The following is a 22,725-nucleotide window of genomic DNA, read 5'->3' on the forward strand; positions in this document are numbered from 1 at the left end:
ACCAAGGGTTCGGAGAAAATGAAAGCAATCCAGGCATTGAGCATGTTGCTCTACCAAGGAGAGGAGGGAAACATCCAGATCCTACTACTACAGTGGGGCAAAAAAGTATTTAGTCAGCTACCAATTGTGCAAGTTCTCCCACTTAAAAAGATGAGAGAGGCCTGTAATTTTCATCATAGGTACACTTCAACTATGACAGACAAAATGAGAAAAAAAATCCAGAAAATCACATTGTTGGATTTTTAATGAATTTATATGCAAATTATGGTGGAAAATAAGTATTTTGCCCCACTACAGGCTTACTGTTTTCCACAAATCCTGACATTTGGGGTGGCAGGGTAGCCTAGTGGTTAGAGTGTTGGACTAGTAACCGAAAGGTTGCAAGTTCAAATCCCCAAGCTGACAAGGTACAAATCTGTCGTTCTGCCCACTAGGCCGTCATTGAAAATAAGAATTTGTTCTTAACTGAATTGCCTAGTTAAATAAAGGTAAAATATATTATATATATTTTTTTAAACATTTAATCCAAGTAAAAATTCCTTGTCTTAGGTCTGTTAGGATCACCACTTTATTTTAAGAATGTGAAATGTCAGAATTATAGTAGAGAGAATTATTTATTTAAGCTTTTATTTCTTTCATCACATTCCCAGTGGGTCAGAGATTTACATACACTCAATTGGTATTTGGTAGCATTGCCTTTTTTAAATTGCTTAAATTGGGTCAAACATTTAAGGTAGCTTTCCACAAGCCTCCCACAATAAGTTGGGTGAATTTTGGCCCATTCCTCCTGACAGAGCTGGTGTAACTGAGTCAGGTTTGTTGGCCTCCTTGCTCCCACACACTTTTACAGTTCTGCCCACAAATGTTCTATGGGATTGAGGTCAGGGCTTTGTGATGGCTACTCCAATACCTTGACTTTGTTGTCCTTAAGCCATTTTGCCACAACTTTGGAAGTATGCTTGGGGTCATTGTCCATTTGGAAGACCCATTTGCGACCAAGCTTTAACTTCCTGACTGATTTTGCTTCAATATATCCACAAACTTTTCCTGCCTCATGATGACATCTATTTTGTGAAGTGCACCAGTCCCTCCTGTACCAAAGCACCCCCACAACATGATGCTTCCACCCCCGTGCTTCACGGTTGGGATGGTGTTCTTCGGCTTGCAAGCCTCCCCCTTTTTCCACCAAGCATAATGATGGTCATTATGGCCAAACAGTTCTATTTTTGTTTCATCAGACCAGAGGATATTTCTCCAAAAAGTACGATCTTTGTCCCCATGTGCAGTTAGAAACCGTAGTCTGGCTTTTTTTTATGGGGGTTTTGGAGCAGTGGCTTCTTCCTTGCTGAGCAGCCTTTCAGGTTATGTCGATATAGGACTCGTTTTTACTGAGGATATAGATACGTTTGTACCTGTTTCCTACAGCATCTTCACAAGGTCCTTTGCTGTTGTTCTGGGATTGATTTGCACTTTTCTCACCAAAGTACGTTCATCTCTAGGAGGCAGAAAGCGTCTCCTTCCTGAGCGGTATGACGGCTGCGTGATCCCATGGTGTTTATACTTGCGTACTATTGTTTGTACAGATGAACGTTGTACCTTCAGGCATTTTGGAAATTGCTCCCAAGGATACATTTTATTTTTTCTCTTAGCTTTCATTTGACACAATTTTATGTGCTCCTATAAACTTCACATGCTGGTACTCATGGGTCGTTTTTCCATGGCAATTACCCAGTGTGATGTGGTGGAAGCTCTGCATGCCGTTGGTGTGTCACACCGCCCACTCTGTAAAACAGTGTAACTGCTCCGGGGCCAAATTAGAGACCAAAAGGTTAGACGTCTTGTTCCTGGCTGGGATCGTCTCTCTCAGCCCAAGAAACAAACTGAAGACTGGGAGACGAGTAAAAAAACTAAAATTAAAAAAAAGAAGAAGACAACAATAATTGAAAAATAGAAGAAAATAGTGGGGGGGAAATATTTTTCCCTCTGAGGTATATAATATAATCTTAGGGTCTTGTTGTTTTTTGTTTATTTTTTTTTTCGCTAAATGTGTCCCCGGGGAAGTCCTATATGCTTATGCCTTTTTAAACCGAGTGCTGAATACTGGAGCTACTACTTTTTTTTTTTTTTGTCTGTCTCTTGTCTCTCTCTTTTGTTTTCACTTGATGTGGCATTCCTCATTCCTGAGATCCTCATCCTCATTCCTGAGATCCTCATCCTCATTCCTGAGATCCTCATCCTCATTCCTGAGATCCTCATCCTCATTCCTGAGATCCTCATCCTCATTCCTGAGATCCTCATTCCTGAGATCCTCATCCTCATTCCTGAGATCCTCATCCTCATTCCTGAGATCCTCATCCTCATTCCTGAGTGGCGCTGCGGTCTAAAGCATCTCAGTGACATTCACCAGGTCGTTGCTGTAAATCAGAATGTGTTCTCAGTTAACTTATCTGGTAAAATAAGGGTACAATTTTTTTTAAATTGTGTCACTACAGACCCTGGTTCGATCCCGGGCTGTATCACAACCAGCCCTGATCTTGAGTACATAGGGACATTGGCCCAGTGTTGCCTGGGTTAGGGCCGTCGTTGTAAATAAGAACTTGTTCTTAACTTACTTGCCTAGTTAAATAAATACATTCCTCTGAGGTTGTCAACTGGGGGCCTTGATTGTGTCTGAAACTGTTTTTTTGTTTTTGTTGGTTTTCTGGACAATTTCATGGTGTCGGCCTTAGCCTTGTTTTTTTATACACCGTAGTTGTACTGTGAGCCTTGTTTTTATTACAGAATAGTGGTTTTGGCATGAGATGCATATCCTTGTTAGACAAAGGAAATGTGATCTTTACTGGTTTTTCCAAGTTCAAAAGTGGAGATTCTCTTCTGTAGCCTCTGAAGGGATTTCTCATTTTATATTGAGGGTAATTCCTACATTGGATATAATACATTTCATTTGACTGTGCTCTTTGGAGATGGGTCAGTACAGTGTAATGCTGACTCTAAGGATGTTTTTCAGTTCTGAACAGCCTTTTTGTTGTTGTTGTTTTGGACCATATATGAACTGATCCATTGAACCCTTTTAGGTTCTAGCCCGAATAGCATCATTTCTTCCAGCAGTGTACAAATTATTTAGGATTCCATGATCTGGAGCAAGATCTGTTTTTAAAGTTGCCATGTTCTACTGTTCCGACTCTATTCACTCACTGGATTATATTCTATAATAATACATTTTGTTCTGTTCTGTCCTTCCCCAGGCCTGATGGAGCTGGGCACTCGACGAGCGCTGACCACTGAGGAACACCCACCGCACTCTGCCCCCCACTGCCAACCTTGAAGGGAGGGACCCTCTGCTTCTCCCCCCCCCTATCCCCTTCCCTTCTCCCCTCCTCCTCCTCCTCTACTCCAACATTACCTCCTCTGATACACCTCCATCCTCACCCCTCCGTGGTCCTGAGATGGTGATGATGGGGAAGCTGAAGCAGAACCTGCTGGTGGCCTGTCTGGTCATCAGCTCAGTCACAGTCTTCTACTTGGGTCGTCATGCCATGGAGTGTCACCACCACATCGAGGAGCGCAGCAGCCAGCCTGGGGACCAAGGGGTTCTGGGGGGCCTTCAGGGGCCGGGAGGGGTCCTCCTGGGCGGCTCGCTGGGCTCCTCCGCCATCCTGCGGGGCTCCAGACCCGGGGGCCATAACCTCTCCGCTCCATTCGTCTACAACAAGGACATGCCCCTAGTGTTCATTGGAGGGGTTCCCAGGAGTGGGACCACGTTGATGAGAGCCATGCTGGACGCTCACCCCGAGGTTCGTTGTGGAGAGGAGACCAGGGTTATTCCACGTATCCTGGCCATGAAACAGATGTGGTCGCGGTCGGGGAGGGAGAAGATGCGTCTGGACGAGGCCGGGGTGACGGACGAGGTCCTGGACGCCGCCATGCAGGCCTTCCTCCTGGAGATCATCGTGAAGCACGGCGAGCCCGCCAACTTCCTCTGTAACAAGGACCCCTTCGCTCTGAAGTCCCTCTCCTACCTGGCTAAGATCTTCCCGCACGCCAAGTTTGTGCTCATGATCCGGGACGGACGCGCCTCGGTCCATTCGATGATCTCGCGTAAGGTGACGATCGCTGGCTTTGACCTGGGCAGCTACAGAGACTGCCTGACCAAGTGGAACAGGGCCATAGAGACCATGTACACTCAGTGCCTGGATGCCTCAGAAAAGTGCCTGCCTGTGCATTATGAACAGCTGGTGCTCCATCCAGAGAAGTGGATGAGGACGCTGCTCAAATTCCTGGACATTCCCTGGAACGAGGCGGTGCTTCACCATGAGGAACTCATAGGGAAAGCAGGTGGTGTTTCCCTCTCCAAGTAAGTAGTGGTGTTGGGAGTGTGTGTGTTTTATGTACCATGAGCCTGCATGTTGCTGAACTTCAGGCATGCCTGTCTCCCTCCCTGTTCATTTCTGTCAGTGTCTAAAGTGAGTAAACTTGAAACTCAATTAGCTTGTAAATCAGGGGTCAGTGACCTTGTAGTCAATTAAGGGTGAAACAAGGCTTTGTGACGTTAGATAACAAAAACCAGACAACTTGAAGTAACAAAAAGCCACACACACTCTGTAATGCTTCCCGTGATTTAGTGGAGAGATGAAGTTTGGGCAGCCAGAGTCTTCAAGTTTTTTTTTTACAAAACTAGGACAAAGGGCTGAAAATGAGGACGCAGCCAGGCAGAACCTCCATGCATCAACTCACGGAGCTATCTGGGTCACAGTGGCTCTCCCACCCCTCATTCTCAGTGAAGCTCAGCAAGCCATTTAGGTTCTGGTTCTAGAACACACCCCTCTGTTGTTAGCTTCTGGTTCTAGAACACAGGCCTCTGTTGTTAGGTTCTGGTTCTAGAACACAGGCCTCTGTTGTTCGCTTCTGGTTCTAGAACACAGGCCTCTGTTAGCTTCTGGCTCTAGAACACAGGCCTCTGTTAGCTTCTGGTTCTGAAAGCTGTGTGCTCTGTTCTGTTCTGCTTTCACAACAAGCTGCTGATAACTAATACATTCCTGTTGACTCTTATGGCGCCAAATAACAAGCAGTTATCCCTGGGGTTGTTTCCTGTTTACAAGATACTGTCTCCTCATTCACTATGTTGCTCATCTAGGAAAATGGCTCAATGCTGTGGTTGAATCGTAGGCTGCATCCCATAGGACAGGGAGCCATTTGACACACACTCCTAGCACAGCGTTATGGTGAGCAAGCACCATTCATCACCAGACTGACAAGGTCTAAGTGGTGAACTGATCAGGCTCTGGTTAAAACATTCCCTTCCTGGTGCAGTGAGACAAGTCAGGACTGGTCCACATCTCTCGCTCTCGCTGTTCCAATTCATCCCAAAGGTGTTTTTGTATGAACCTCGCTTTGTGCATGGGGGCATTGTCATGCTGAAACAGGAAAGGGCCTTCTACAAACCAAACCGTTGCCACAAAGTTGGAAGCACAGATTTGTCTAGAATGTCCTAAGATTTCCCTTCACTGTAATTAAGAGGCCTAGCCCGAACCATGAAAGCAACTTCAGACCATTATTCCTCCTCCACCAAACTTTACAGTTGGCACTATGCATTGGGGCAGGTAACGTTCTTCTGGTATCCGCCAAACCCAGATTCGTCCGTCGGACATGCCAGATGGTGAAGTGTGATTCATCACTCCAGAGAACGCGTTTCCACTGCTCCAGAGTCCAATAACGGTGAGCTTTACACCACTCCACCCGAAACTTGGCATTGAACATGGTGATCTTAGGCTTGTGTGATTCATACTCGGCCATGGAAACCCATGTCATGAAGCTCCCGACGAACAGTTCTTGTACTGACTTTGCTTCCAGAGGTAGTTTGGAACTCGGTAGTGAGTGTTGCAACCGAGGACAGACGGTGTTTACACGCTATGCGCTTCAGCACTTGGCGGTCCCGTTCCGTGAGCTTGTGTGGCCTACCACTTCACGGGTGAGACATTGTTGCTCCTAGAAGTTTCCACTTCACAATAACAGCACTTACAGTTGACCGGGGAAGCTCTAGCAGGGCAGGTAACCCCCACCACCACTCTACACTAGACGGGTAACCCTCCACCACCACTCTACACTAGATGGGTAACCCTCCCCCTCCACCACTCTACACTAGACTGGTCACCCTCCTCCACCACTCTACACTAGACGGGTCACCCAAGGTAAGGTCATGTGTTTAAAGCGGGCCCAGAATATTTTCTAGAGAACCAACATGCTGTGTAAGATATGTAGATAGAAGGGATCGGATGTGTTCTATGTTGCATTTGATTTCTCTTCTCATCCCTCCATCGTTTACCTCGGGTGTCTGCCTGACTTCCTGGTTGCCTCCATGTTGACCCCTCTCTGAGACGGCACTGAAGTGATCGTCCCAATCAGGGCCAGACTCAAACATCTGTTGCACTTCTCAAAAAACAGACTTGAGGTTGAAACGAGAGAGATTCCCCAATGTTGTGGTCCTCTGTAACAAATACAACATCATACAATACTTCACTTGGTTCAACTATTGTCCTCATTGTACTGTTACTCGGATATCATATTTAAAAACTGCAGACATTTCTCTCCACCCTGTGACAAAAGATGAAGAATGGCAATGAAATGAGTCGTAAAATTGCAATTGTTTCGGGTAGCCCAACATGTTTTTACTCAGGGCCCCCAAAACAATATGGCCAACTCTGACTGCATATATGAGTAGCAGACTCACTGCTGCCCCTCATGATGATTTCAAATGTTTTGTGCCCCCCCCACCCAATCAAAGTGCCCATGTTGTAGTGGTTGCTAACCCTGGTCCTAATATAGCTGTTCCACTATGGGAGATACAGGAGTACCCTTCAACCTCCAGCCATGGATCATCTGAAGGGGTTAGCTGCTACATGAAGGCACAGTGAGGAGTTCCACCTCTTTACCAAACTGTAAGGGGCTCTAGAGTGTTCTGGAGTGTTCCAGAAGAGGCCAAATGTCTTTGTTAAGCCCTCCTCTCCATATCTCTTAGGAATGCTCTCTGGGCACTGTAGCAATGTAGATAGACAGACACGGTGTAGTCAGTTTTTTTTATTGTGGGGAGAGAGATTGTGAGCTGTGTACTCTTGACCCTTCCCCTGTTACAAGTACAACACGGGCCCTGGAGAGACAGTAACCCACAAAGAGGGATGGAAAGACAAAGAGCTGTGTCGGGCCCTCTGTCTGGTGGGCCCTCTGTCTGCCTGTCGGGGCTCTCTGTCTGTGTCTCTCAGTCTGTTTGTCTGTCTGTCTCGGTCTGGCGGGCCCTCTGTCTGCCTGTCGTGGCTCTCTGTCTGTTTGTCTGTCTGTTTGTCTCAGTCTGTTTGTCTCTGTCAAAGAGCCAGACAGACAGCCTCCCACTGCACACGCACCACCCCTCAGCACATTGATTACCATCAAGTATGAATAAAAGGAGACCTTAACCAGAGCCCTCTGGACACAGCTGAAGACACAGCAGAGACGAGATAACATACACAGCCATGTGGCCATAGAGGAGAAACCGGGACTGTGAAATATGAAGAATAGGGCTTTCAGTAAACAGCACAAGTCTCAACAGGATTAGTATCTTTGCCCTGAGCTTAGAAAACGACTGAGAAGCCAGCTTTGCTGTACCAGGACAAACTAGGCATTTTCTGGTGAGTCCTTTAGTAAGGACGACAAATCATATTATATTTGCGCTACCAAAGGTGGGTATCGTCTAGTATTGTACCTCAAAACAACGATCCTCACTGTTCACATTTCAATGGAAATTGATTGAATTTCTGTCTGTCTTGAGGTTTAATTTATGCTTGTTGGACTTTAATTGTTGCTGGGCTTTAGCGGAGATGTCTAAATGCTGTGTGATTTGCATCCAACAACAACAACAAAAACGGTTCTGAACGTTCCCCGGCTCTTACTTTGCTTCACGCAAACAGGAAAACAACAACAATGAAGCTTTTCTCATACTCTGTTAACCAGCCTACTAATTTACATACTCTGTTAACCAGCCTACTGATTTACATACTCTGTTAACCAGCCTACTGATTTACATACTCTGTTAACCAGCCTACTAATTTACATACTCTGTTAACCAGCCTACTGATTTACATACTCGGTTAACCAGCCTACTAATTTACATACTCTGTTAACCAGCCTACTAATTTACATACTCGGTTAACCAGCCTACTAATTTACATACTCGGTTAACCAGCCTACTAATTTACATACTCTGTTAACCAGCCTACTAATTTACATACTCGGTTAACCAGCCTACTAATTTACATACTCTGTTAACCAGCCTACTAATTTACATACTCTGTTAACCAGCCTACTAATTTACATACTCGGTTAACCAGCCTACTAATTTACATACTCTGTTAACCAGCCTACTAATTTACATACTCTGTTAACCAGCCTACTAATTTACATACTCTGTTAACCAGCCTACTAATTTACATACTCTGTTAACCAGCCTACTAATTTACATACTCTGTTAACCAGCCTACTAATTTACATACTCGGTTAACCAGCCTACTGATAAACATACTCGGTTAACCAGCCTACTGATTTACATACTCTGTTAACCAGCCTACTAATTTACATACTCGGTTAACCAGCCTACTAATTTACATACTCTGTTAACCAGCCTACTAATTTACATACTCGGTTAACCAGCCTACTAATTTACATACTCGGTTAACCAGCCTACTAATTTACATACTCGGTTAACCAGCCTACTAATTTACATACTCGGTTAACCAGCCTACTGATTTACATACTCGGTTAACCAGCCTACTGATTTACATACTCTGTTAACCAGCCTACTGATTTACATACTCGGTTAACCAGCCTACTGATTTACATACTCTGTTAACCAGCCTACTGATTTACATACTCGGTTAACCAGCCTACTGATTTACATACTCTGTTAACCAGCCTACTAATTTACATACTCGGTTAACCAGCCTACTAATTTACATACTCGGTTAACCAGCCTACTGATAAACATACTCGGTTAACCAGCCTACTGATTTACATACTCTGTTAACCAGCCTACTGATTTACATACTCGGTTAACCAGCCTACTGATTTACATACTCTGTTAACCAGCCTACTGATTTACATACTCTGTTAACCAGCCTACTGATTTACATACTCTGTTAACCAGCCTACTAATTTACATACTCGGTTAACCAGTCTACTGATAAACATACTCGGTTAACCAGCCTACTGATTTACATACTCGGTTAACCAGCCTACTGATTTACATACTCTGTTAACCAGCCTACTGATTTACATACTCGGTTAACCAGCCTACTGATTTACATACTCTGTTAACCAGCCTACTGATTTACATACTCGGTTAACCAGCCTACTGATTTACATACTCGGTTAACCAGCCTACTGATAAACATACTCGGTTAACCAGCCTACTGATTTACATACTCGGTTAACCAGCCTACTAATTTACATACTCGGTTAACCAGCCTACTGATAAACATACTCGGTTAACCAGCCTACTGATTTACATACTCGGTTAACCAGCCTACTGATTTACATACTCGGTTAACCAGCCTACTGATTTACATACTCTGTTAACCAGCCTACTGATTTACATACTCGGTTAACCAGCCTACTGATTTACATACTCTGTTAACCAGCCTACTGATTTACATACTCTGTTAACCAGCCTACTGATTTACATACTCGGTTAACCAGCCTACTGATAAACATACTCGGTTAACCAGCCTACTGATTTACATACTCTGTTAACCAGCCTACTGATTTACATACTCGGTTAACCAGCCTACTGATTTACATACTCTGTTAACCAGCCTACTGATTTACATACTCGGTTAACCAGCCTACTGATTTACATACTCGGTTAACCAGCCTACTGATAAACATACTCGGTTAATCAGCCTACTGATTTACATACTCTGTTAACCAGCCTACTGATTTACATACTCGGTTAACCAGCCTACTGATTTACATACTCGGCGTTACTCAGCCTAGACGAGGGGGGAGGAGGTGAAGCAGGACGAGGGGGGAGGAGGTGAAATGTTAGTTTATGACAACAACAGTGACAAACAAAACACGCATCTATACTTTTCCTCTCTTTTACACACCACCTTGTTCATCTTGGAGGTCGTTGAGGCTGAAATACTTTTTTCAGTTCTTTTTTTTTCTTTTCAATTTGGAGCAGCTGCAGATGCCACCTTGAAGATTGTTGATTTACTGTTCAATATTCATGCTTTTCTCTCGCTCTGATGCCATCATTATGCCACCTTGAAGAATGTTTATGTATTGTTCAATATTCATGCATATATTAAATACTCAGTACCAGTCAAAAGTTTGGACACCTATTCATTCCAAGGTTTTTCTTTATTTTTACTATTTTCTACATTGTCGAGACATCAACATTATTAAATAACACATATGGAATCATGTAATAACCAAACAAGTGTTAAACAAATCTAAATATATTTGAGATTCTTCAAAGTAACCACCTTTTGCCTTGATGACAGCTTTGCACACTCTTGGCATTCTCTCAACCACCTTCATGAGGAATGTAATTTCAATTAACAGGTGTGCCTTGTTAAAAGTTAATTTGTGGAATTTCTTTCCTTTAATACATTTGAGCCAATCAGTTGTGGTGAGACATGGTAAGGGTGGTATACAGAAGATAGCCCTATTTGGTAAAAGACCAAGTCCATGTTATGGCAAGAACAGCTCAAATAAGCAAAGAGAAATGACTGTCCATCATTACTTTAAGACATGAAGGTCAGTCAATCCGGATAATGTCAAGAACTTTTGAAAGTTTCTTCAAAACCATCAAGCGCTATGATGAAACTGGCTCTCATGAGGACCGCCACAGGAAAGGAAGTCCCAGAGTTACCTCTGCTGCAGAGCCCCAGAGTTAACAGCCTCATAAATTGCAGCACAAATAAATGCTTCAGAGTTCAAGTAACAGACACATCTCAACATCAACTGTTCAGAGGAAACTGCGTGAATCAGGCCTTCATGGTCGAATTGCTGCAAAGAAATGGAAGAAACACATTAGACCGGTGGAAATCTGTCCTTGGAGTCCAAATGAGAGATATTTGGTTCCAACCGCCATGTCTTTGTGAAACGCAGAGTAGGTGAATGGATGATCTCCACATGTGTGGTTCCCACCGTGAAGCATAAAGGAGGTGTGGGGGTGATTTGCTGGTGACACTGTCAGTGATTTGTTTAGATTTCAAGGCACACTTAACCAGCATGGCTACCTACCACAGCATTCTGCAGCGATATGCCATCCCAGCTGGTTTTGCGCTTAGTGGGACTATCATTTGTTTTTCAGCAGGACAATGACCCAAAACACACTTCCAGGCTGTGTAAGGGCTATTTGACCGAGGAGAGTGATTGAATGCTGCATCAGATGACCTGGCCTCCACAATCACCTGACCTCAACCCATTTGAGATGGTTTGGGATGAGTTGGACCGCAGAGTGAAGGAAAAGCACCAACAAGTACTCAGCATATGTGGGAACTACTTGTTCAAGACGGTTGGAAAATATTTCTCAGGAAGCTGGTTGAGAGAAGGCCAAGAATGTGCAAACCTGTCATCAAGGCGAAGGGTAGTTACTTGGAAGAGTCTAAAATGTCAAATTTTGATTTGTGTAATACTTTTTCGGTTACTACATTATTTAAAAAAAAAATAATACCTTGAATGAGTAGTTGTCTAAACTTTTCACTAGTACACTGTGTGTGTGTGTGTGTGTGTGTGTGTAAAATATATAATACATCATATTATATATATTATTTATTTATATATTTTGTGTGTGTGTGTGTGCGTGCGCACACACAGGAGGCCAGACTGCACTGTCAACATACAGGATAAGCAGTAGCTCCTCCCCAGTTTTGTGGCCGTGGCAACAACCAGAAGTAGGCCTCATGCAGCAGAGACTCTTTTCTTCTCTCCTTTCCTTTGTCATTTCTCAGAATGCATGCAGAATTGTTGTGGTCATCTTAACAGTGTAGCTAACTGACATCACCGAGGAGAGAAGGGGAAGAGACTCTCCTTTCCTTGTCATTTCTCAGAATGCATGCAGCATTGTTGTGGTCATCTTAACAGTGTAGCTAACTGACATCACCGAGGAGAGAAGGGGAAGAGACTCTCCTTTCCTCGTCATTTCTCAGAATGCATGCCGAATTGTTGTGGTCATCTTAACAGTGTAGCTAACTGACATCACCGAGGAGAGAAGGGGAAGAGACTCTCCTTTCCTTGTCATATCTCAGAATGCATGCAGAATTGTTGCGGTCATCTTAACAGTGTAGCTAACTGACATCACCGAGGAGAGAAGGGGAAGAGACTCTCCTTTCCTTGTCATATCTCAGAATGCATGCAGAATTGTTGTGGTCATCTTAACAGTGTAGCTAACTGACATCACCGAGGAGAGAAGGGGAAGAGACTCTCCTTTCCTTGTCATATCTCAGAATGCATGCAGAATTGTTGTGGTCATCTTAACAGTGTAGCTAACTGACATCACCGAGGAGAGAAGGGGAAGAGACTCTCCTTTCCTTGTCATTTCTCAGAATGCATGCAGAATTGTTGTGGTCATCTTAACAGTGTAGCTAACTGACATCACCGAGGAGAGAAGGGGAAGAGACTCTCCTTCCATTGTCATTTCTCAAAATGTATTTATTTGGTTAATCTGTTCGTGACATACAGTGAAGTTGTCGTGACAGTGGAGCTGACATTACTAAGGAGATGAGGCAGGGACTCTTTTTTCTTTGATCTCTGGCATTTTTTTTCACAATTTATTGATTAGTTGGGGTTTCCTTTCTCCAATCTGTTCATGAGATACCCAGTGAGGGTAGCCTAGTGGTTAGAGCGTTGGACTAGTAATCGGAAGGTTGCTAAGATCGAATCCCCGAGCTGACAAGGTACAAATCTGCCGTTCTGCCCCTGAACAAGGCAGTTAACCCACTGTTCCCCGGGAGGCTGTCATTGTAAAATAAGAATTTGTTCTTAACTGACTTGCCTAGTTAAATAACGGTAAAATGATTTTCCTTCAATTCTCAAAGCATTCAGAGTGAACGAAACAGCGCCCCTCTGTCTCCGTATGTGTAGCCCATCTATCTGATGCTGTCTGGTCAAACAGAGTATGACATTGTTGCCGCCCGTAGCATTGAGTGCAATGGAAGCCAGCGAGCATTTGGCCTCCCTTGGTAAAGAAAAGTATAAAACAATAGCCAATCAGCGTTGAGCTAATCTGAGTGAGCTCAACCATGATTGGTCTGGGCACATCAAAAAAGTGTCAATGGAAGCCAGCGAGCATTTGGCCTCCCTTGGTAAAGAAAAGTATAAAACAATAGCCAATCAGCGTTGAGCTAATCTGAGTGAGCTCAACCATGATTGGTCTGGGCACATCAAAAAAGTGTCAAGGGAAGCCCGTTTGGATTTGATCTTCACTCCTATCGCATCAAGAGAAATATGGAATTGACAGAAACAACTTGAATGGCTGCATCTCGTTGTGTTGTCCTCCCAGTGACTGACTAACTAGCTATTAGCCTTTCGTAATGTAGCCACGGATGGAGATAGGGATTTGGACTTGTGGTTTTACTTAATTGTCCATACTGGCCAATGATTATAACGGTGATTCTAATCCAACCATTAATTCATACCCCTGTACCCCTGACCTGAGAGGATGGAAGTTAAATATGTAGCTAGATGTAGAAGGCTAATGTTAACTAGCTAACGTTGCCAATGAATGGAAGTAAGGCTAGCGAGCAGGCTAGCGAGCAGGTATTTCAGCCAGGGACAACAACAACTAACAGTGTGTACTGTATGACACAGTCATAGACTGTTTAGTCAACGTGAAAGAGGAGGAGGATGGCATTGGTGTTTCTCTACCAGTAGGGTGTTTTTTTTTCTTCTACTTGCAAGCAAACACACACACACAAATCAGTAACATGGACAGCCACTTCATATTTAGCTTACATTGATTGGACCAAATCGTTTTTTTGGTGTGTTTTAGTTGTCACTCTATTCTAAACTAAGCGTACGGGATTTGATCATGATGAAGTGGTGCTGGAATAGTGGAGGCAGCTTCCTGTTTTCTTTGAGACTTGCGATTAAACTCTCTGTTGTTCTGTATCAATAGTTGTTTAGTGGTCTGAACATGTGGGAAACTTGACCATGCTGTCAGTCATGTAACATGTTTTTGTTTATTTGCTTTGCGGTCTTCACCGGACAAATGTTGCTGTCCGGTTTTGTGACCAAACAAAAAAGGTGTCGTTGAATTTATTCCGCCGCTGTGTCTTCTTATTGGCTCGGCCTTTTATATCACGTTGTCAAGACACATGTGAACTAACATGTTATAGAACAAAACAACACAAGTATCACTACACAGGTTGTAATATAGCATTTTTGTTCCTGGATTGGCTTCCCCTTAGTGCTTTTACCCATGAGCCTCTACTGGAGATACCAAGTACAAACAGATGTCTTTTCTCTCTCTGGTCAGAATGAGTCACGTTCTGTTTCTCACAGCCTGTTTGTATCTGTTTATGCTGTGGACCTCTAAACATTCATCGTTCAACACTCCCTGTCCGGGTCAACACCCCCCCCCCCCCCCCCCCACACTCGCTCTCTCCTGCCCACACGAGGGTTTTCGACTTCAGCCTCCCTTAGCACCTCAAGCAAGGGAAAAAGGAAGGCTCAGTTTTGGATGCCTTGGAATGATGCTAGCTAGTTAATGGTCTTCTGGGGACACACGCTACGATGCTAACTCCTTTGCTAACTATGGTTTCTCTCTCTCTCTTTCAGAACCAGTGATATAGTCCTCCCTCCTTCCTCTAGAGATGAACAAAAGCAGTTGTCTATTAATCATGCTGTAGACCCTGTGCTCTAAATGGATCCCTATATAGTGGACTACATTGGACCAGAGCACTATATATATATATATATATATATATATATATATATATAAGGGGAGGGGATAGGTCGCCATTTGAGACATACCCTAGTTCTACAGTGGTAAAGATTGCATTCCCAAAGTAAATGGATTTGTGAAGTGAGTTGTCAGGCATTATCGAGGTGTATTGTAGTAGTGCAGGACTGGAATGCAGAGAGACCTGAGGGAAGTCAGAAGTTAATGGACTGTGTGTGTGAGTGAGATCTCTCAAAAGTAGTGCACCACATAGGGAATAGTGTTTCATTTAGGACACATTTTGAGAAAATAAGCTTTATTCACAATACCATGGTGCTGATATGAATCAAGGCTAGGATTGGCTCTCCGCTCTCCTGCTGATATGAATCAAGGCTAGGATTGGCTCTCCTGCTGATATGAATCAAGGCTAGGGTTGGCTCTCCTGCTGATATGAATCAAGGCTAGGGTTGGCTCTCCGCTCTCCTGCAGATATGAATCAAGGCTAGGGTTGGCTCTCCTGCTGATATGAATCAAGGCTAGGGTTGGCTCTCCGCTCTCCTGCAGATATGAATCAAGGCTAGGATTGGCTCTCCTGCTGATATGAATCAAGGCTAGGGTTGGCTCTCTGCTCTCCTGCTGATTTGAATCAAGGCTAGGATTGGCTCTCCTGCTGATTTGAATCAAGGCTAGGGTTGGCTCTCCGCTCTCCTGCTGATATGAATCAAGGCTAGGGTTGGCTCTCTGCTCTCCTGCTGATTTGAATCAAGGCTAGGATTGGCTCTCCTGCTGATATGAATCAAGGCTAGGGTTGGCTCTCCGCTCTCCTGCTGATATGAATCAAGGCTAGGGTTGGCTCTCTGCTCTCCTGCTGATTTGAATCAAGGCTAGGATTGGCTCTCCTGCTGATATGAATCAAGGCTAGGGTTGGCTCTCCGCTCTCCTGCTGATATGAATCAAGGCTAGGGTTGGCTCTCCGCTCTCCTGCTGATATGAATCAAGGCTAGGATTGGCTCTCCTGCTGATATGAATCAAGGCTAGGGTTGGCTCTCCGCTCTCCTGCTGATATGAATCAAGGCTAGGGTTGGCTCTCCGCTCTCCTGCTGATATGAATCAAGGCTAGGGTTGGCTCTCCGCTCTCCTGCTGATATGAATCAAGGCTAGGGTTGGCTCTCCTGCTGATATGAATCAAGGCTAGGGTTGGCTCTCCTGCTGATTTGAATCAAGGCTAGGGTTGGCTCTCCTGCTGATATGAATCAAGGCTAGGGTTAGCTCTCCTGCTGATATGAATCAAGGCTAGGGTTGGCTCTCTGCTCTCCTGCTGATTTGAATCAAGGCTAGGGTTGGCTCTCCGCTCTCCTGCTGATATGAATCAAGGCTAGGGTTGGCTCTCTGCTCTCCTGATGATATGAATCAAGGCTAGGGTTGGCTCTCCTGCAGATATGAATCAAGGCTAGGGTTGGCTCTCCTGCTGATATGAATCAAGGCTAGGGTTGGCTCTCTGCTCTCCTGCTGATATGAATCAAGGCTAGGGTTGGCTCTCCGCTCTACTGCTGATATGAATCAAGGCTAGGGTTGGCTCTCCTGCAGATATGAATCAAGGCTAGGGTTGGCTCTCCTGCTGATATGAATCAAGGCTAGGGTTGGCTCTCCTGCTGATATGAATCAAGGCTAGGGTTGGCTCTCCTGCTGATATGAATCAAGGCTAAGGTTGGCTCTCTGCTCTCTTGGTATTTGTATGAATCTCTCCCCGCTGCTGGCAGGAAGGACATTGTGTTGGTGGCAGATTCATCTTCCACACACACACACAGAGAGACAGAGAGAGACAGATATATATGCTTAACGGTGGAGACCTCTTTCCATCTCTCCCTACCCTACTCTAAAGGCGTCCGCGTGCTTCCCAACCCAAACCGTTTGGGAAGACTTCTTGCACACACACAGAGAGAGACAGAGAGAGAGACAGAGAGAGAGAGACAGAGAGAGAGAGACAGAGAGAGAGAGACAGAGAGAGAGAGACAGAGAGAGAGAGACAGAGAGAGAGAGACAGAGAGAGAGAGACAGAGAGAGAGAGACAGAGAGAGAGAGACAGAGAGAGAGAGACAGAGAGAGAGAGACAGAGAGCGAGAGACAGAGAGCGAGAGACAGAGAGAGAGACAGAGAGAGAGACAGAGAGAGAGAGAGAGACAGAGAGACAGAGAGCGAGAGACAGAGAGCGAGAGACAGAGAGCGAGAGACAGAGAGAGAGACAGAGAGAGAGAGACAGAGAGAGAGAGACAGAGAGAGACAGAGAGAGACCCGGCTGTTCGAGCACAACACACACTTTTATTTTTTTCTAGAGGCAAGCCAAAGTTCAGAGCTGAAGTCTACGCCCCTTTGTCAGTGATTGGTCAACAGTAGGGATTCTGCAATAAAGTCTTTGTTGTCATTCAACGAGAGAGGACTCGTTTAAAAAAATACAAAACATTTTTCATTGAGTAACACCGCACCAAACATCTCAACAAATATGTCAACAGTAATGACAGAGTTATCTTAGATAAATGCTGACTATTTTGAGGAAGTGTATACAGGCCAGGTAGGGTATACCCTATATAGGGTATACAGTATGGCATCACAAAATGGACAAACTGTACTATTGCCGTTTTTGTTTATTGATTTATTTTCTTGTTTTTTTAAGGGCGTATTCGAGCACGCTCCCCCTGGCCGGGCTCAGCTCCCCCTGGCCGGGTTCAGCTCCCCCTGGCCGGGTTCAGCTAGGAGCCTCCAATGTCTCCAATGGCACCCAATAAGGCCCATGGGGCTCTGGTCTAAAGTAGTGCACTATATAGGGAATAGGGTTCTATATGGCTCTGGTCTAAAGTAGTGCACTATATAGAGAATAGGGTTCTATAGAGCTCTGGTCTAAAGTAGTGCACTATATAGGGAATAGAGTGCCATATGGGACACTGATCCTGTGTGCCGGGTCAACTGAACACAGAACTCAGCTGTTGCTGTAATCTGTTCTCCATATGAACTCTGTCTGTTCTAAAGAGGAGCAGGGGGGAGGCTGTCACAAGCTGTGGTTTCTAGAGATATGCCTGGCTCCAACAACAGGTCTGACACGTAAACGTGTTAAAACGCTGCGTCATTCTTGTACGAGTGTGTGTTTTGTGTTGTTTGCTTTTTTGTTACCGTGTTTGTGTAATGCGTTCAAGCAGGGTTCCTTACCCTCAGAATTTGGCCCTCTCCTCCCCACTAAACTCGCTCAACTCCTCAACTAACAAGTCTCTATTTCTATAGATGTTTTCAGTCTCTGGTGGCCAACATGGCTGACATGCTGATCCATGGGAATATACTGTACACGCTCTCTATTCAGCTTATATGCCCATTCTAATGTTGACCTTTTTAAACAGGCAAACAGCTGCTACAAAAACGACTCAAATAGTCATTTTTATTTCAGATCATTTATAAAAGTAAAGCAAATTATGAAAAAATGACGTATTTCTGTCAATTGATGGATTACGTCGCTGAATGAACGACTGGCCTAAATTGATGGCAACTCTTTTGTTGTGCCTCTACAGTTAAAGCTCAATGCTTCAAGGCTTGTTTATTTTATTTTTATTTATTTTCTCCTTTATTTAAAAAGGGAGGCCAGTTGAGAACAAGTTCTCTTTTATAACTGCGACCTGGCCAAGATAAAGCAAAGCAGTTCGACACAATACAACGACACAGAGTTACACATGGAGTAAAACAAACATACAGTCAATAATACAGTAGAAAAATAAGTCTATATACGATGTGAGCAAATGAGGTGAGATTAGGGAGGTAAAGACAAAAAAGGCCATGGTGGCAAAGTAAATACAATATAGCAAGTAAAACACTAGAATGGTAGATTTGCAGTGGAAGAACGTGCAAAGTGGAAATAAAAATAATGGGGAGCAAAATAAATAAATAAATACAGTAGGGGAAGAGGTAGATGTTTGGGCTAAATTATAGATGGGCTATGTACTTGTCTGTCTGTAATACTGACGACTGCTTATACCTGCTGCGTCATCCACAGGTGTGACAAATCAGTGATGCTCATGGTGGAGTGGCCGCTCCCTTTTCCTCTTCAATGTGAACATCTTAACACTTCGTCTCTTCACGTCGTCTATAAACGGTCAAACATCTTAACACTTCATCCATAAACGGTCAAACATCTTGGCACTTCATCTCTTCACGTCGTCTATAAACGGTCAAACATCTTGGCACGTCATCCATAAACGGTCAAACATCTTAACACTTCAGCTATAAACGGTCAAACATCTTGGCACTTCATCCATAAACGGTCAAACATCTTGGCACTTCATCCATAAACGGTCAAACATCTTGGCACTTCATCCATAAACGGTCAAACATCTTGGCGCTTCATCCATAAACGGTCAAACATCTTGGCACTTCATCTATAAACGGTCAAACATCTTGGCACTTCATCCATAAACGGTCAAACATCTTGGCACTTCATCCATAAACGGTCAAACATCTTGGCACTTCATCCATAAACGGTCAAACATCTTGGCACTTCATCCATAAACGGTCAAACATCTTGGCACTTCATCCATAAACGGTCAAACATCTTGGCACTTCATCCATAAACGGTCAAACATCTTGGCACTTCATCTATAAACGGTCAAACATCTTGGCACTTCATCTATAAACGGTCAAACATCTTGGCACTTCATCTATAAACGGTCAAACATCTTGGCACTTCATCCATAAACGGTCAAACATCTTGGCACTTCATCCATAAACGGTCAAACATCTTGGCACTTCATGTCATCCACAAATGGTCAACTTTCTTACTTTCCTGAAAACAAAGACTGGGATCCAGACGTGCAGTTTGCCCCCCTCCCCCGCTTATTAAATATTTCAGAAATGATTAATAATTTAACCCAGAGTAGATTGAGGTAATGGTTGATTCATTTTTAATATCGCTCCTCCGAATCTGTCAGTCATTGGGGAAAGGCCCAGTACCACTCAGCGAAGCTCTGTAATGCTGACCTAATGTCCTAATGTCTTGTCTCCGTGCTCATATAAAGGGACACATGGGATACATGGAGACAGACATACATGGGGACAGGGGCGTGATCTGATACAGTGAGAGACAAACCCATATCTCTATGGAGGGGCCATTCATTCAACCCATTAACTGTGAAGCCTGGAGCTGGAGAGAGGCTGTTTGCAGTTAGCTGCCTGCAGTAACAAGGGCTGGTCACTGGTCCACTGCTAAAACCACACTATCAAGGAATAATGTTGAACCATTCCTTAATCAGGAGGATAGAGTTGTGGTCGGATTTACCAAATGGAGGGCGAGGGAGAGCTCCGTACGCATCTCTGTGTGTGTGGAGTACAAGTGCTCTAGAATTGTTTTCCCTCTGGTTGCACATTTAACATGTTGATAGAGATACTGTTGCTATCAAGGAATAATGTTGAACCCTTCCTTAACAATGCTAACATCATGCCATCCACGTGTCTGACCATGGTGCTGTTCAACTAGCAGTGCCATAGAGGATGCTGGTGTGTGTTCATCTGATCAATTTCAAAAGCAGCCTGTCTTCCTATATTGCTAGAGGTCATCAGGGAAGTGGGTTTCCATCTCATTACTCTCACTAATCCAATTATAAGCGAGTACCAGTATGTCAAGCAAGGATGCCTTGAATGATGCTAGCTAGTCAATGGTCTCCTGGGGAGAGGAATGCTAACTGTGGTGTTTTCTGTCTCTCTCTCTCTCTCTGCAGGGTGGAGAGGTCTACAGACCAGGTGATCAAGCCGGTCAACGTGGAGGCCTTATCCAAGTGGGTGGGCAAGATCCCTGCGGACGTACTGAGAGACATGCCCGTCATCGCCCCCATGTTGTCCCGTCTGGGGTACGACCCCCACGCCAACCCTCCCAACTACGGCCGGCCAGACCCCAAGGTCCTTGACAACACCAGGAGGGTGAGTTGGGAAAATATGGACAGGGACACACGTCACCCCAAAACACAGTATCCTCTGAAGCAGAAAACAGATCTAAGGACTGTCTTTCTCTTTAATTAGATTACCTGTCCAATCAACGTCCTCTAGTTAAATTACCTGTCCAATCTCTGACTCTCATTTAAATGACCTGTCCAATCTCTGACTCTCATTTAAATGACCTGTCCAATCTCTGACTCTCATTTAAATTACCGGTGAATTAATTAATGTATTCAAACGAATGAATTCCCAGCATCTGTTTGAATTCAGTGATCATATCCAAATGAATCCATCCTCCACGTCTATCAGACGGACCTGTATCTGCACTTCTATTGTAAGTAATACGTTCTACATCGCTACACTCACTCACCTAGCCAGCCATCATTGGTGCTGGACGAGCACATGGCCATCTGTTTCTGGAGCAGAATGTTGTATTAATACTATTTCTACGAGGAGCCCTCTCTCAAGCCTCCTAGATGTCATATCTCTGATCCTGTGACACATATTCAATCTTTCGCAGTTATTTTTTGTTTCTCTGGTTCAGGATTTAAACTGATACATTCCAGTACTGTAGGCCCCAGAAGACCTTTGACCTGTGTGTGTTGAAAAGAGATCAGCTTTATTTGTTGTGTGATCTTAACGCGGCTTCGTGTAAACGTTCATCTGATTAGCATCTCTCCGTCGACAGGTTCGCATGTGATCTCTAATCCTCACCTCCACCCTGTTTGGCTTCAGTTCCAGGTTCTATACTGTCTTTTAAAATATAAATATTTGTACATCAGTGGAGGCTCCTCAGGAGGAAGGAGAGGAACATCCTCCTCAGTCATAAAAATACAAATTATTATTTTTAGATAAAACTATACTAAATATATTCACGCCACCAAATAATTGATTAAAAACACACTGTTTTGCAATGAAGTTCTACAGTAGCCTCAACAGCACTCTGTAGGGTAGCACCATGGTGTAGCCAGAGGACAGCTAGCTTCCGTCTTCCTCTTCAATACAGAACCTAGTAGCCTCAACTAGGTTCTCACCCCCTTCCATAGACTTACACAGTAATTATGACAACTTCCAATGGATGTCCTTCAGCCTGTCGGAGCTCTTGCAGCGTGAACTGACATGTTGTCCACCCAATCATAGGATCAGAGAATGAGTCTCGTACTCGTGCATACAGTGTGGTGAGTAGTTGACTCAAAGACAATAGTTGAACAGTTTTGAACAAATCAATTTCTTTAAAAATGAATGAGAAGTGAGAGAGCTAGTTAGCTATATTTCGTTGTATTTGTTGTTCACTAAGCTAGCTGGTTTAGCCTACTCAAGCACCCGGCTCAAACAGAGAGGGATGATATATGTTAGCTAGCTGGCTAAGGCTAACCAACAGAGAGGGATGATATGTTAGCTAGCTGGCTAAGGCTATCCAACAGAGAGGGATGATATGTTAGCTAGCTGGCTAAGGCTATCCAACAGAGAGGGATGATATGTTAGCTAGCTGGCGAAGGCTATCCAACAGAGAGGGATGATATGTTAGCTAGCTGGCTAAGTCTATCCAACAGAGAGGAATGATACGTTAGCTACAGTGCCTTGCGAAAGTATTCGGCCCCCTTGAACTTTGCGACCTTTTGCCACATTTCAGGCTTCAAACATAAAGATATAAAACTGTATTTTTTTTGTGAAGAATCAAAAACAAGTGGGACACAATCATGAAGTGGAACGACATTTATTGGATATTTCAAACTTTTTTAACAAATCAAAAACTGAAAAATTGGGCGTGCAAAATTATACAGCCCCCTTAAGTTAATACTTTGTAGCGCCACCTTTTGCTGCGATTACAGCTGTAAGTCGCTTGG

General features: G+C 44.1%; 1 protein-coding gene across 7 annotated transcripts in view; it reads left to right on the plus strand.

Moving 5' to 3' along the window:
- LOC139383133 (protein-tyrosine sulfotransferase 1) overlaps positions 1 to 22,725 on the plus strand; it is a 66,536-nt gene that overhangs the window by 18,852 nt on the left and 24,959 nt on the right. For all 7 annotated transcript variants that reach the window (XR_011628699.1, XM_071127481.1, XM_071127482.1 and 4 more), the window contains exons 2-3: positions 3,246 to 4,354; positions 20,665 to 20,863. Coding sequence is in view for 6 of the 7 variants with exons in the window: in XM_071127481.1 (XP_070983582.1) it covers positions 3,447 to 4,354; positions 20,665 to 20,863 (1,107 nt within the window). In the remaining variant the exon portion in view is untranslated. The remainder of the gene's footprint in view (positions 1 to 3,245; positions 4,355 to 20,664; positions 20,864 to 22,725) is intronic.

Source organism: Oncorhynchus clarkii, chromosome 24 (genome assembly GCF_045791955.1).
Source record: "Oncorhynchus clarkii lewisi isolate Uvic-CL-2024 chromosome 24, UVic_Ocla_1.0, whole genome shotgun sequence".
Taxonomy (NCBI): domain Eukaryota; kingdom Metazoa; phylum Chordata; class Actinopteri; order Salmoniformes; family Salmonidae; genus Oncorhynchus; species Oncorhynchus clarkii.